The sequence below is a fragment of the Penicillium argentinense genome (assembly GCF_028826775.1).
Source record: "Penicillium argentinense strain IBT 30761 chromosome Unknown utg000001l_segment0_segment0, whole genome shotgun sequence".
NCBI classification, from domain to species: domain Eukaryota; kingdom Fungi; phylum Ascomycota; class Eurotiomycetes; order Eurotiales; family Aspergillaceae; genus Penicillium; species Penicillium argentinense.
The window spans coordinates 1,211,925-1,225,568 of record NW_026622660.1 but is presented as its reverse complement, the minus strand read 5'-3'; the positions used below and the strand labels follow the sequence as shown (position 1 = coordinate 1,225,568).

Genomic DNA, 13,644 nt, shown 5'->3' with positions numbered 1-13,644 from the left:
ATTTCTAAGCTACTAGTAGATCCTAACCAAGTGTCGTATCTCATAAGTCATAAGGTCACGGTTTGATTTAATTCGCGCCGTTTACATTAGCCAAGCGGCCGCCGGCGAATGGACACCCGAAGAGCCGCATCAACATCCCACAATCGAAACCCTGGGGCTCGGCCCAGAATGCGGAGATTGGCCAGTAGGACTGGCGATGGCGTTAGCTTGTCTTGAGGATCGACGAAATGACGCAACTCACGATCAAAAAACGATTCTAGATCCAAGACATAGCTGGACTGTCCCAAATACTGCGTTCCACTCATGTCACTCGAGGAAAGCTCGCCCGGAGAGACATAATACTGCGACGCAGAATAATCCGGCGAGAATCCATACAGTATTCCCACGGTCGACGGCGGAACTTCCAACCACATCGTCGAGCTGTCTAATGAAACGCCCCGGTGTTCCAGGTAGCCCTGCACATCATGGCAATCAAACCACTCCCCATCGAGATTTAACGCGCGCAGTCGATCTTCTTCGCTCATGTCCTCGCCATCTCCCTCTCCGCCACGACCAGGCTCCACATCCCCACTCCAGTCTTCATCCCAGTCTTGAATTCCGCCGCGCCGCAGAATCCTCGCTAGCCGTCGTAGGATCTTCCCCGGTCGTCGCAGTTGTTCTGGGTAGATGGGCTGTCCGTTTACTCCCCTCCGTGGATAATGTGTACCTGCGCCCCCAAGCTTATAGAAGGGGAGCTTGTTCACTTCGAGGGGCCCGCCAATTTCAGAATGCAGCACGCGCCGGAAGTTACGGCGTACACCGGGCATGTCGTGAATGCAGGGGAACAGGCCGAAAACTCGGCTCATGAGTTCTGGGCTGGAGTATGGGTCTGTGAGCCAGCGGTATGTATGTTCCAGACAGAAGCGCTGGAGGCGGCGCGAGAGATCGGATTCCTGGTAGCTATAGGTGAAGATGGTGGTTGTGGGGAAGAGACGGTTGATGAGAGGAGACGGAGATCGGGGACGGGGATATTTGTGATCTTGACGATGTGATAGTGTCAGGTCTGGCATCTCTGTATCTTCAGCCATCTTGCCAGTATCAGAAATATGATACCCGAAAATATCGCGCAGAGTCTCTGGACTGTGTCCATTCTGCGGACTCTGCTCTCCCGAGGAAGATCGCGCACGATCAATTTCCGCAAGCACGAGCTTTCTCGTGCGCACGAAATCCAAATCCGCTCTCCGCGCAAGGGCGTGGCTGCTGCTACGAGTGTCAGCGTCGGGCTCGGGACCCATCAAGTCAGAGACATTCTGCAGGGTCTGCTCCAGGACTTCTACGCGCGTCTTGAGCGTCTGGATGGTAGCCTCTTTCTTCTGGCGGTACGTGCGTTGCGCCCGACGGATTTGAAGACGCCGTTCCTGCGGATTGTCAGCCGTGCCACTGTTACAAACATCCCGATGGGATTGTGCAAGCATTATGCCTCCCAGTGGGTTGATACCTCGACAGCCGCTGCATTCTTTGTCGTCTCCAGTCTCGGGCGACCTCGTTTGCGCGGGAGACCCGCTGGCGGGTCTCCAGCCTTGACGGTCTTCTCCGAGCCCAGGGGTTTCTGGGTTGGGGATCGGGGGCCAGACTTGCCCTCGACGGATACTGGCTGGACACTCGGTAGAGTCGCAGTGGTCTCTTGGAGACTGTCAGGCGTCGGGGTGTCTGCCTCGTGCGATACTCGTAATCCTCCCAGCTCAAGGTATGACCTGGCCGACAGCGTATCTGACAGTGGAGGGTCCGATCGCGAGTCCTCGGCCGCAGGCATGCTGGAATTGGCTCGACAATAAGACAGAGAATCCGTGGCCCTGGATCCGTGATCTTACCTGTTGGTCCTACGGAATTCCGATGGTAGGTATCATACTGAACATGAATCCGGCGGAGTTGGGATGACCGATGGTCCTCTCCGCCTTGTTGAATAATCCGAAATGGCACAACCGAGGCTGCCTGCCGAATCTACCGAGCAACCACATTGGTTGTCAACTTCTGCCGCACGAGGGACCACCTTTCTGCAGTGTTGGGCCCTTGTCCGTGGGTTAACACTGAGCTGTCTTAGCTGCAGCTGCGTTTTACTGATCGTTCCCCGGATCCGCCTTAACCCCCATTCCTGCACAAAAGCATTATCTGTACATTCCACAACTGGGAGCTCTGGCCCCATCCAGCCCGCGGCCGGCATGTGGAAACCTGGCATCTCTACTACTACTTCATCCAGTAAGAGCGTGTTGATGACGCTTTCGGGCTGAGATTCACCAAAACTCAGACTCAGCTTCGGTGGGGCGACAAAGGCGACGGCGCGACGGGCTCGCCGGCCAACGCGGCACACAGACACCATTGCCCACACCGAGTCCTCAAGGGGCCGATCTGATCGGAATCCACTGTTGCAAACAGAGCGAAGTCCGACAGCAAGATCGCTTCTGACCTCCTTGCCCCCTCCCATTGGCCCAGCGTCATGGATCATCCTGTCTGTGTGCTGCCTCCCCACTTGTGATGCACTAAGCCGAGGCCCCATGAGAATACGATACATATTTTTAATGCCCCCGTATGCTCGGCTTCAAGTGTGGATTCTAGACTCTTCCGCCGCACTGCAATCATGACTGCGACTTTCATCTTGGGTTTTACGGCCGCCGCCGTGGTCCTACAGATCATTCGCGTGCTGGTCAACTCCTGGCAGCATGCGCGCAGAGCACGCAGTTTGGGCTGCGGTCCTGTGCCTCACTACCCGTCCTCCGATCCTCTGGGTATTGGAAACCTGAAGGACTCGCTGAAGGCCGACAAGGCCAAGGTCGTGCCCGAGCTTTCTGAGCAGCGAGTGCGCACCATTAGTGGTCAGGAAAACCGCTATGTGACTACCTTCATCGTCCGCAACCTCGGTCGCGATCTCCACTTTACCATCGATCCCAAGAACATCCAAGCCGTGCTCGCGACGCAATTCAAGGACTTCGAGCTTGGTGAAGTTCGTCGTCGGAGTGTGCATCCTTTGCTGGGTACTGGAATCGTACGTCATCCTTTTTTTTTGCCACTGCTTTCGTGGGGGCCTAAACAAATATCAAAGCCCTACGCCATAAGCTGCCAAGAGAGGCTTAAGCATTGCTAATCTTTTCCTGTTGATCGAATTAGTTCACTGCCGATGGCGAGGAATGGTCTCGGTCCCGCGGTTTGCTGCGGCCTCAATTCACCCGTGAGCAGATCAGCCAGCTGGAACTCGAGGAGGCTCACGTCCAGAAGGCCATGCAGGCTCTGCCCGTTGCGGCCAACGGATGGACCGCGGAGACTGATATTCAGTCCATCTTCTTCCGACTGACCATTGACAGCGCCACCGAGTTCCTCTTTGGTGAGAGTGTGGAAAGCCAGCTGGGTGCTCTGAAGGGCCTGCAGCGTATCGAGGACTCATTCGCCAGCTACTTCGACAAGTCCCAGTGGGTCTGTGCTCAGCGATCTCGATTCGAGAAGCTCGCCTTTATCGTGAACAACAAGGAGACCCGCCACTCTGACCAGCAGGTCCACGAGTTTGTGGACAAATTCGTCGCGAAGGCCCTGAAGACTGCCAAAAAGGAGAAATTTGCTCCCGCCGACGCCGAAAAATCCGGCCACTACGTTTTCCTGGATGCCTTGGCCGAGGCTACTCGTGATCCGATCGAACTGCGTTCTCAGCTGCTGAACATCCTCCTGGCCGGCCGAGACACCACCGCGTCCTTGCTCAGCTGGACTTTCCTCATGCTCGCCCGTAACCCGGAAATTTTCCGTAAGCTCCGTGAGGTCATCATCGAAACCTTCGGCACCTACTCCAACCCCCAGAACCTTACCTTCGCCGCCCTCAAGTCCTGCCAGTACCTGCAGTACGTCATGAACGAGTCTCTCCGCCTGTACCCCGTCGTGCCTTTCAACCGCCGCCAAGCCACCCGCGACACCACCCTCCCTCGCGGCGGTGGCCCGGACGGCGAGTCCCCCGTCTACCTGAAGAAGGGCACCGCCGTCGTCTACAGTGTCCACGTCATGCACCGCCGCAAGGACCTGTGGGGCGAGGATGCCGAGGAGTTCAAGCCAGACCGCTGGGCCAACCGCAAGGCGGGCTGGGAGTACATTCCTTTCAACGGTGGTCCTCGTATTTGCATTGGTCAGCAGTTCGCTCTTACCGAGGCTGGATATGTCATCGTTCGTCTGCTTCAGCGTTTCGACCAGATCGAGGACGTCTACCCGGAGCTCAAGCCGCGGTGGAACCTGACTCTAACGGCTTGTCCCGCGGACCTGGTTACCGTGCGCATGCATGAGGCGGCTGATGCGTGAATCTTACGAGAGCATTTGTAATGCTATTTTGCGGCATTGATGTAAATGTGTTTGTATCTCAGGCTGGGTGGCTGGACTTGGTTTTGTTTTGCATGCTTGAAATTGGTGCGTCGCCTCACCTCTCATTGAACGATGACTACGACATATTTTTCTTTTGATGATTGTAATTATCCACATCTGGATTTGAACCGGGACATACTCCTTTCTATAATGCTCTACCATCTATACACTGTAACCTCTTAGACCATCATCTAACAAACAGTACACTCCTCCCCCCTCAACGCCTCGACAACAGCTGTGTACGCAGGGTGCCTCCCCAGATCACTAAAAAACAAACAAGCCTCCCCTTTTCCATCATTCGTACCCGGCTGAATCCAACTATATTTATCATCAAATCCCAAACCGTAATCCCCGTGCAATCCTCCATCTCCACACAAGCCGAAACCGTATCAAAGTACGCCTTCGCCTGCGTCGCAAGATCAGACCGCGAACACGGCACAGCCGAGCACGCCACATCCAGCTCCGTTACCTGAACCTGTAACCCGAGCTCGGTGAATGCGGACATGGCCTGGAGCTGCTGCATCTTCGTCGGGGGCCAGGAAGTACTGAAGTGGGATTCGAAGCCGATACCGTCGATGTGCGCGCCGGGCCAGGATTGGATTTTCTTTGCAAGCTTCACGGCTGCACTGTGTCGGGCTCCTGGGTTCTCGATGCCGTAATCGTTGTAGAAGAGTTTGATGTCGGCGTTTAGGGATTGAACGAGGGGGATGTAGGATTCGCTGATTGTTTCGAGGAAGACTGGGAATGTATTAGCTTTTTCGGTTGCTTGACCTTCCTAGGTCCTTCTTCACATAAAAGAGGGAAAATACCATTAGAAAGAAACTCCCCATCCCCATCAAGCGCCTCATTAACAACATCCCAAGATCAACAATTCTCCCCATAATGTCTCACAACCTTCGAGATATGATGCTCCAAAACAGCAAGCAGGGTTTCATTCGTCCAGGATCCCGACGAAACCCAACTAGGCAATTCCTCCGACCAAACAAGATTATGACAGCGGACTTTCTTTCCCGTCGCATTTGCCAGCGCGATCATATCGTCGCCGCCTGCGAACGAGAAGCTATTTTTGCTCGGCTCGACGAACTCCCATTTCATCGTGTTGCCTGATGTCGTTTGTCCGAAGATACGACTGTTGTTGAAGATCTGCATGTAGCCGCTGTCGTCTATTTGGCTTGTTGTTGTGTCGATTGCGCTGCCGAGCCAAAGTTTGCCGGCTGTTTGGGCGAGGGTGTTTAGAGGGGCTTTGTGGTGTTTTGGCGTTTGTTGTGATAATGGATGTTGTGTGGGTTTGCTTTTGCTGTTGCTGCTAGGAAGGCTAGCAGGGTTGATTTCAGGGTTGGCATTTTGCTTGAGACGAGATGGATGGGACCGATTTTTTGTATTGCCCGGGATGCAGCTGCGCTTTTAGCTCTTGTTCAGAGGAGACTGTGGCTTTATATTCGTCCAGACTTCAGTTATCACAACGCCATTTTGATAGACTTCTACTTCTGACAGCACCTCTGCAACTACCACGACCTAGGTAGACGTGGAGTCGACTCCGTACGGAGATACATCTTCCATGTCCACATGGAGGTGTATCACATAAGGACCTCCCTCGCCTGCCACAGTAAGCAATCTGAAATCAATCGAGGATATGTTTCCGAAGATCGACAGTATCAGAATATCATGACACATTCACCTTTAATTTTGCAGAGATCTGCAGTACCCAGACCTACACTAGTGTATGACATACTCTCGTCGGTTGGCTGTTTGAGATTGGTGGAATCGGTGGCTGCGACAAGCTTCTGGATCTAGTTCCTAATGTAAGTGGTGCGCTAGTTGAATCTGCGGCATTGACTGCCGGAGACGATTGACAGGGTATGCGGGGTGGAGAAGGCACTAGTGTTACAGGGGTTGAGGTGCATAAGCTGTTGCAGAGTTATGCAGTGTTTTCCACGATCCCGGTCTTATATGACACGTGCATGGGTCTTCTGACTTGTTATGTCTTGATATTTACTCATTGGACGCTGCCTTACTACTTAGGGTAGGGTAATGTAATACATGCACGATTTCCATGGTCTACTTAACCCTGAATACACAAATTCCTCAAGCGTTAATCTTTTGTCTGTAAGAATATACGCTTTCTATTCTGAGTCCCTATTGCCAACACCTAGTCACCTGGCACCAACCAACCTGGCCAATCTCTCTACAAGCTCCCCTATCTATAGGATATTTAGTATTATATCGAACAGTGAAGATAGAATCTAATAGTAGATTTAAGTGGAAAAGTGCAATTTATTGCGAAGAACTAAATACATATTTGTGAATGAGTGTCCTTATTATTATTATTATTATTATTCCTCCAGCTGTGCGCAGCCTCAGGCTGCATGTAGCCTCCGTCCCAGTTATGCTGAGTCATCCATGTACATGTAGTTCCCTCTCACAAGGCCTTCTACCTCTCTCGATTTAATCGGTTCGTTGTCATGGCGAATTGGATGACAGATTTGACAAACTCCATATTGGAAGTCCAGTTGTTTTTGGATTCAAGATCTTGTCCGGTTGGTCCTTGGCTTGGTGACCTCCCCCCCCAGTGCGAAGGATGTGTCTCTATATCGATTTCCCATTGTCGCTCTCATCTCGCCGCGGTGTGTTTCCCATAGTGTACAATCAAATAGAAAGTGGTTAATGGTTTCTGGTCCTTCTTGGCATTCACTGGTGTCGTCTAGTATTTGTCCAATTTGACTCGAGTATCGATTTTGTAGTCTCAACCCTTTTAGTCGCATCAACGCTTGGCTAGCCTGGATACCCCTCTTGGTGACTCTGCCAATATGTTCTCGGAATTTTAGTTTCTGATCACATATCACTCCCAGCAGTTTGACCACATTGCTCGGGCCAATCTTCTGTTTGTCGACCTTGAGTGGTTGTGCAGGTTGTGGGTTGCGGATGGTGCTTCTAGTGAAGTGGATATATTGAGTCTTCTGCGTCTCGAATGTAGCGCCCGACCTTGCGGCCCAGCTTAATGCCCTTGGTAGGATGCGTGCTTGGAAGGTCCCTGCATTTTCATCTGCTGACGGGCCTACTACCCACCGGTTATAGTCATCACGAATGCTATTGCTCCTCCATGTTTATTGATTGGCACCCCAACTAGATCAGCATTGAAGAAAAGGTAAAGGATCGGTGATAGCGGTGAACACTGTGGGAGTCCAGGGCAGGTAATCTCCATGGTTTCAGAGCAATAGTCATTGATCACGATCATCGCGCGTCGGTGTGAGCAGAAGTCATCGATCCACTGCACTAGGCCTGTAGGCACACGCCTTTGCTGGAGTCGGCGAATTAAGACTTCTCTGGCCACTCCGTTGTAAGCACCCTTAACATCAAAGCTGACCAGGCTAAGAACTTGGTTCCTGTTCCATGCTTCATGGATTCTTTCCACCAGGACATTCAGGGCCTGCTCACTGGATCTCTTCCGTCGCGCGCCAAAGTGGTTTGGGGGAAGGAGTGAGTAGGTTTCCGTCAGATATGAGAGTCGCTGTGCGACGACGGCTTCTAGGATCTTGCCAAGAGTCGATAGAAGTGATATAGGACGATATGAGTGTGGTCGTGACCAATCTCGTTCTGGTTTGCGGAGCAGAATGATCTTTGCAATCCGCCACCGTGATGGGACATAGCCTAATGCGATTGAAGCTTGGAAGATTCTGCAGATATGGTTGCCAACCGTGGACCACAGCCGTTGCCAGACACCTGCTGGGACCTGATATTCTCCTGGTGCTTTCCATGATATATGCTTATAGTAACAGTTTCGATTTCTTTGTCGGAGATTGGGTCCATGTGTAGGGGTGCCGGCATTTCTCGGACTTAGGGTTTGTGTACCCAATGTTGTCCCCAATGTTCACCCCCACAAATTGACCATCACGTAGGCTGGTTCGCCCAGTCCATGTGATGAAAATGAGTGTGCGGGGTCTGGTGCTACGAACCAATGAATCAAACCGTAAATTATTTAGTGCAAGGCTAGCTAAGGCCCTCCGAGTGGAGAGAATAGAGAAGAATGCTGTATTGACTGACTAGAGAGAGGAGAGGAAGGAAGAGAGAGAGAGAGAATGGTGGAGAAAAAGATGTGGTAGATCATCCACTGATGTACTGTTCACTTCAGCTGAAAGGGTCAGAGCACGACTCTCACCTGACGGGAATGGTTCTCACCCGATCTCACCCCATTCTCACTCTGTCTATTGCGCACTCACCCTAATCACGCGAGTCACGCGACGCTAAAAGGGCGCTCACTATACTCATCCAGGCAACATCCACTAGGGTATTGATTGAGCAGAAGCCGTACACAGGCCGGATTGTAATATGTTGATCGTGCGAAGACAGGATATTATTTTTTGTAACTGTGTTTCGAGTACATACGACCATAGGGTGTGGAGAACAGGGCTTCATGTCCACGCAGCCGTACTTAAGCCACATTTTGTGCACCGTCAATTTCTAAGAAGCCTCGATCCTTAATCCAGCGTTGGATCTCACCTTAGGGTAAGTGTGGGTGAAATGGGTGAGAAGTCTTTAGACTAAGGTGACAGGGGTGCAAGCTTCAGATGTTGAAACTAGCTGTAAACTCTACATCTTCCCGATGAAAGTCAATTCATCCGATTCATTTGAAGCCGTCTCCGTTGATCATATTATGATGCTTTTTTCTCCAAACATGTACAGGCCTAGCAAACCCTTCCTCGTCCCTCTTAAATTCAAGTATCCTCTCAAATCCCTGCGCTTTCAACTCATCATCAAACGATGGTTTAATCTGGAGAGTCTTATACGTCTCTCTCAATTCTTTATTTCTTTTCGAAGCCCTCGCACAATTGCTCATAGGCTGCGGCTCAACGAGATAACCCTCCTCATTCAGTATACTTTGTATATGCGCAAACAGCGTAACTATCCCGGCGTCCCCGTTGTTCAGATGAAGCCACTTGGTAACAGAGAGCAGTAGGACAACGTCGAACTTGCCCAGCGCGGTACCTTTGTACGCGGACGCATCCAGGAAGCCAAAGTGCTCAAATGTGCACGGCCCGTCCGGGTACGCTGCCTTCGCCTGCTCGACCAGCCATTGATCGATATCGACGCCGACTGCGGCGGCCGTGCCGCATTGCGCTATCGCCTCATTGGTCAGTTTGCCCCGTTGCAGCCGAGGTCCATGACTCGCGCGTTGCGGAGGAACTCTGATGGAAGAATGGAAAGGTTTCATCCGGGACATTGGGCGCCCGGAACTTCGCGTAATATTGGTGGTAGTTTCCATGGCGCGCGTCGAGGTGCGTAGCTTTGAAGCGCTCTGCTCTAGAGAGTTCTGTTGCAGGGTGATGGTCATGGCATGGTTCTGCCATACTTGGAGATCGTGCGAGCAGAGAGGCACGTGGTGTAAAAAAGTAATCGATTATGCCGAGATGAAGATTTGCAATGATGCGGCGCTAGGCTTAAGCACATTATATTGGCCATATATAGGCCACACATGAGGATTTCAACCTCTTGTGATGCCAAAGTTTTCAATAGAGGTTTGCAGATTTGCATATTCTTAGTGCCTGAGGCACCATGGCTCGATATCCACAATATGACGTCAGCTTTGCTTACCGTCTCTTTTCCGCATCCTCGCTACTTGTGCAACTACATCTATACCGAGGTCGTTCTCAACATGCCACTCAGACAGGCGCTTCAGGGCATTCTCAATAAGGCAGACAAGGCTTGGGAGAAATTCAGCCATTCCGCCCCCCAGCCGGGACCATCGTACAACAGGCCTCCCCCGCCACCTATTCCAGCCTCCACTATACCACCAGCTTATCAGGAGCAGGGCTCGGAACCCCAGATTTACTGGCGACCCAATCTACATCCCCAAGTACCGGTGTCCGCCAACTTCTACCACGAACAGGGTCAACATGGATGGGGCAACAATGAGTCGCAGAATTATATCGACAGCCCACAAAACTCATTCCATTCACACCAGGGCGATGCGGTGATTGTGCGCGCTCTGATCAACCACGGGCATCCTGACCCTGCTCAGAAATTTACCAGCGCCAGGTTGTCAAGTCACCAGAACCTCGGTCGACCACGGGGCTGTCTGTCGGCCAGAATTACGGCGCCGGTGGCACGAGGAATCTGGCCTGCCTTTTGGCTGCTGCCTAAAGACCCCTTCAAGTGGCCCGAGGATGGTGAAGTCGACATCATGGAAGCGTGGAACGGCGATGCTGTCAACCACACCTGTCTGCATTGGGGTCACTTCAACGGTCAGGACTGGGACAAGCATCGCGTTCTCGAAACCCCCATCCCCAACATTAACTCGCCGGCGGGAGTGAGGTACGATTTTATCTGGGATGAGGACGAAACAACGGGCAGAGGGCGCTTGGTCTGGTTGATTGATGGTAGGCCCATCATGAGAGCCGAGAAGCCGCCTGGAACAAGGAAGATGAGTGAGTTCAGAGTCCTCATCAACATCGCTGTTGGAGGAAATGTCTGTCAGGGAAATATGCCCAGTGATGGATGCTATGAGACAGTGGTTCGTGAATTGGCCATGTGGGACGCACCGCCTGGGGGTTGGAATGAGTTTGAGAGGGCTTGGAGCTATTCCAAAGATGGCAATACCATGTAGCGAAAGGAAGGAAATTCGCGTTGCAAGACATTCCAGATCGAACGCTGAGATCTGATGACTACCCCCAATCCCTCAGCTCAGAGAATGAGCTCATTGGTCGCTGGTGTATGTCATATGATGTTCCATGTATTCGGTCCTTTCGAGCGTTTGTATTCCAATACTCTAGATGATGTGCTTCCCATGCCATGTACTTGAAATGATATTCTTGGGCATTAGCTGTATGAATTAATGCAACTTTTCGAGTGGAAAAGAATCGAAACTATGGAGAGGAATTGTATAAATCCATGTAGTATTTCGTGCATGTCATCTCCCAGACTCGCGATTCCTTCTTTATGCCGGGACATTCGGTCACGGTTACTCCCGCCCTGGCTCCGGCTGTAGATATCGGTGGACAGACCTGTAGACCCTTAGCAGCTGCTCTGGGCAGTCGGCCCAATGTTCCAATCGAGCTGGGCAATCTTTTTCTTGGGGAAGGGGTATTTTATCAGTGGTTAGGCGAGATGGTGTCTCGACCCTTAACTGCCGGGAGAGAAGGTGGCCTTTGCGGTACTATTGCTAGCCTACCAAGATATATTTGTACGTTCCTTACTTCTGAGACGTGTTGTCGACTATTTGATGATATATAACGCAGTGTCAAGATTGGCCTGAAGACCGCTGATTATTTCCACAAGAGTCATCATTGTCTCCCGCCGGAATGGGTAGAGCATTCGGTTGATCTGAAATTTGGATTTGAGTGTGTTTCCCGACGGAGAGTTGCTACACTGCTCGAGCGTTTTCTCTAATTTTTGTAGACGTTGCCGGCAACGCAAAATGATGTCGATCGCAACTGTTGTGCATTCGGATTTCGAAAGGGTACCCGAGGCAAGCGGATTGACGAGCATCTTCAGAAGTGAGTTTAGAACGGTGTCCAAGTTTACATCCCGACACGTCACATCGTCGATTTCCCCATGGAATGACCTAAATTGTCCATAGTACGTCGCCAGACCTTGGCATACAGTGATGCCTAGTGATACCACGCCCACTGCGCTACCAGCCACGAAAAATGGGTCGGTCATGAAGCCTGCTTGTCGATGAAGTTTTTAGAGAGAGTCCGAGAATGAGATTCAGGGGTAGGTTTATTGTCAATTTGTTTAACGTGTCCGAGAAGATTCTGACCACTCATCAAGACCTAAGCGCCCTTCCTTTGTGGCGCAGCGCTCTACAAAGAACGTGTCTTGTCCTGAATTGGGTTTGGTGTAAAACAAACGTCCTCGCCACGTCTATCGAATTCCTACCCACAGGTATGACTTTTCTATTTAGGCTTCCAGAATTTTGATGAAGGGGTTGAGGCTCAAAAATATCAAAGCATCATGCGGCGGCGATTTGAGTAGGAAATAGTGGTAAAAACCGCGATCGCTATTTCAACATAGCGTCGTGGTTACCACACCATTCAGCTTGATAAGAATCTCGACCCCCTCCTCTTCAACCACTCAACTATGCCACCAAATCGCACTGTATCCTCGCAAAAATTGGCCAACCACGAGGGCAGGATCCTAATTAGTCCTCCAGGGTCTTCAAAAGGGTCAATTCAAATCTATACGCACAGCTACGAAGCTATACGATACACCATACGCTACACTACAGACGCGAGATACCGGAAGATCCCCACTCGTTGACATACGCGTGAATGGTTATAAATTGACCCAATTAGAGGAGGATTCACTGCTCTACTTTGCGAGAAATAAAGACTTTTGTAGCCACCGGAGTCCAATTTCGTCTGTAGTCCAGCCATTCTGTCAATTTCGATCCTCCAATAATCAGGGATATCATCAAACTATGCGTATTGTTGGTAGGTAGTCGATTTGAAGATTATGCATGGTGGGAGCACAAACCCCGTTGAATTCACGCATTTAACTGATGTGACCCATTCACGATTCCCTAGCTGTAGAACTGACCTCCTACCATAGTATTCAGCTCTTGTAATCACTTTTGCAGTAGCTATAAGCCCTATTGCAAAGCTAGTTTCATCAAAATTGTAGATATGCTCAGGTTGAATACCATTCTCATCAATTGTATGTTGTACAAGGTCAAACTAGGACTGAATAATCTTAGGATCTTCGCATTTTGCCCTCTCATGATTATATCGACGAGAACATCGAGTTTTGAACTGGTTGTGGCACTTAATATACTTGTATACCCAATTAGATCCAGCTCTCCCCCCCCCCCCCCCCCCCCCCGGGCGGCGGCGCCTGCGCTCAGCGAGTAGAATATTGGCCATATCCCTCACCATATTAGGTCGGGGAACTGATCCATGTGTATCCATAGAGAGTATCCACTGTAGGAGCGATTCCTCTTCATTTGTAGTCAATTTATGATTGTTGGCGCGGGTATCAGGACGAAAGATTTTGCCTTTGCATCGATTTTGGAGAGTTGTTTAAGGTACTGAAATCGGCGCGCAGCTTCCTTAATCGATGGAATTTCTTTGTCTGATAGGCTTGTATTACGAACTGGATCCTACCCTCTTGCTCGATAGTATTTTGTGGATTTTGACTGCGAATTGGGGCATGGTGGGTAGTTGAAGTGATGAAGTTAACGCGTTGGGGCGCGATCGCGTTTTCCGATCGACTCGCTTAACGTGATCCATGGGTGAGTGACGCACCCAAGACACCATAGTAAATGCGATAAATTACAACTTT

At 50.9% G+C, this 13,644-nt stretch overlaps 5 protein-coding genes across 5 annotated transcripts; 2 read left to right on the top strand and 3 right to left on the bottom strand.

The window, feature by feature from the left end:
• Nucleotides 1-86: 86 nt before the first annotated feature.
• On the bottom strand, nt 87-1,792 carry N7532_000393 (bZIP transcription factor; the record flags this gene model as incomplete). Its single annotated transcript, XM_056612897.1, has 2 exons — nt 87-1,397; nt 1,478-1,792. The coding sequence occupies 2 exons, from the start codon at nt 1,790-1,792 to the stop codon at nt 87-89; spliced, it is 1,626 nt and encodes a 541-aa protein (XP_056480121.1).
• An 822-nt stretch (nt 1,793-2,614) lies between these two features.
• N7532_000392 (cytochrome P450) lies at nt 2,615-4,308 on the top strand (the record flags this gene model as incomplete). Its single annotated transcript, XM_056612896.1, has 2 exons — nt 2,615-3,019; nt 3,142-4,308. The coding sequence occupies 2 exons, from the start codon at nt 2,615-2,617 to the stop codon at nt 4,306-4,308; spliced, it is 1,572 nt and encodes a 523-aa protein (XP_056480120.1).
• A 277-nt stretch (nt 4,309-4,585) lies between these two features.
• N7532_000391 (uncharacterized protein) lies at nt 4,586-5,517 on the bottom strand (the record flags this gene model as incomplete). Its single annotated transcript, XM_056612895.1, has 2 exons — nt 4,586-5,106; nt 5,238-5,517. 2 exons carry the CDS (start codon nt 5,515-5,517, stop codon nt 4,586-4,588), a joined length of 801 nt encoding a protein of 266 aa, XP_056480119.1.
• Nucleotides 5,518-8,989: 3,472 nt separating this feature from the next.
• Nucleotides 8,990-9,697, bottom strand: N7532_000390 (class I SAM-dependent methyltransferase; the record flags this gene model as incomplete). Its single annotated transcript, XM_056612894.1, has 1 exon — nt 8,990-9,697. One exon carries the CDS (start codon nt 9,695-9,697, stop codon nt 8,990-8,992), a length of 708 nt encoding a protein of 235 aa, XP_056480118.1.
• Nucleotides 9,698-9,937: 240 nt separating this feature from the next.
• N7532_000389 (glycoside hydrolase family 16 protein) lies at nt 9,938-10,969 on the top strand (the record flags this gene model as incomplete). Its single annotated transcript, XM_056612893.1, has 1 exon — nt 9,938-10,969. The coding sequence occupies one exon, from the start codon at nt 9,938-9,940 to the stop codon at nt 10,967-10,969; it is 1,032 nt and encodes a 343-aa protein (XP_056480117.1).
• Nucleotides 10,970-13,644: the final 2,675 nt, after the last annotated feature.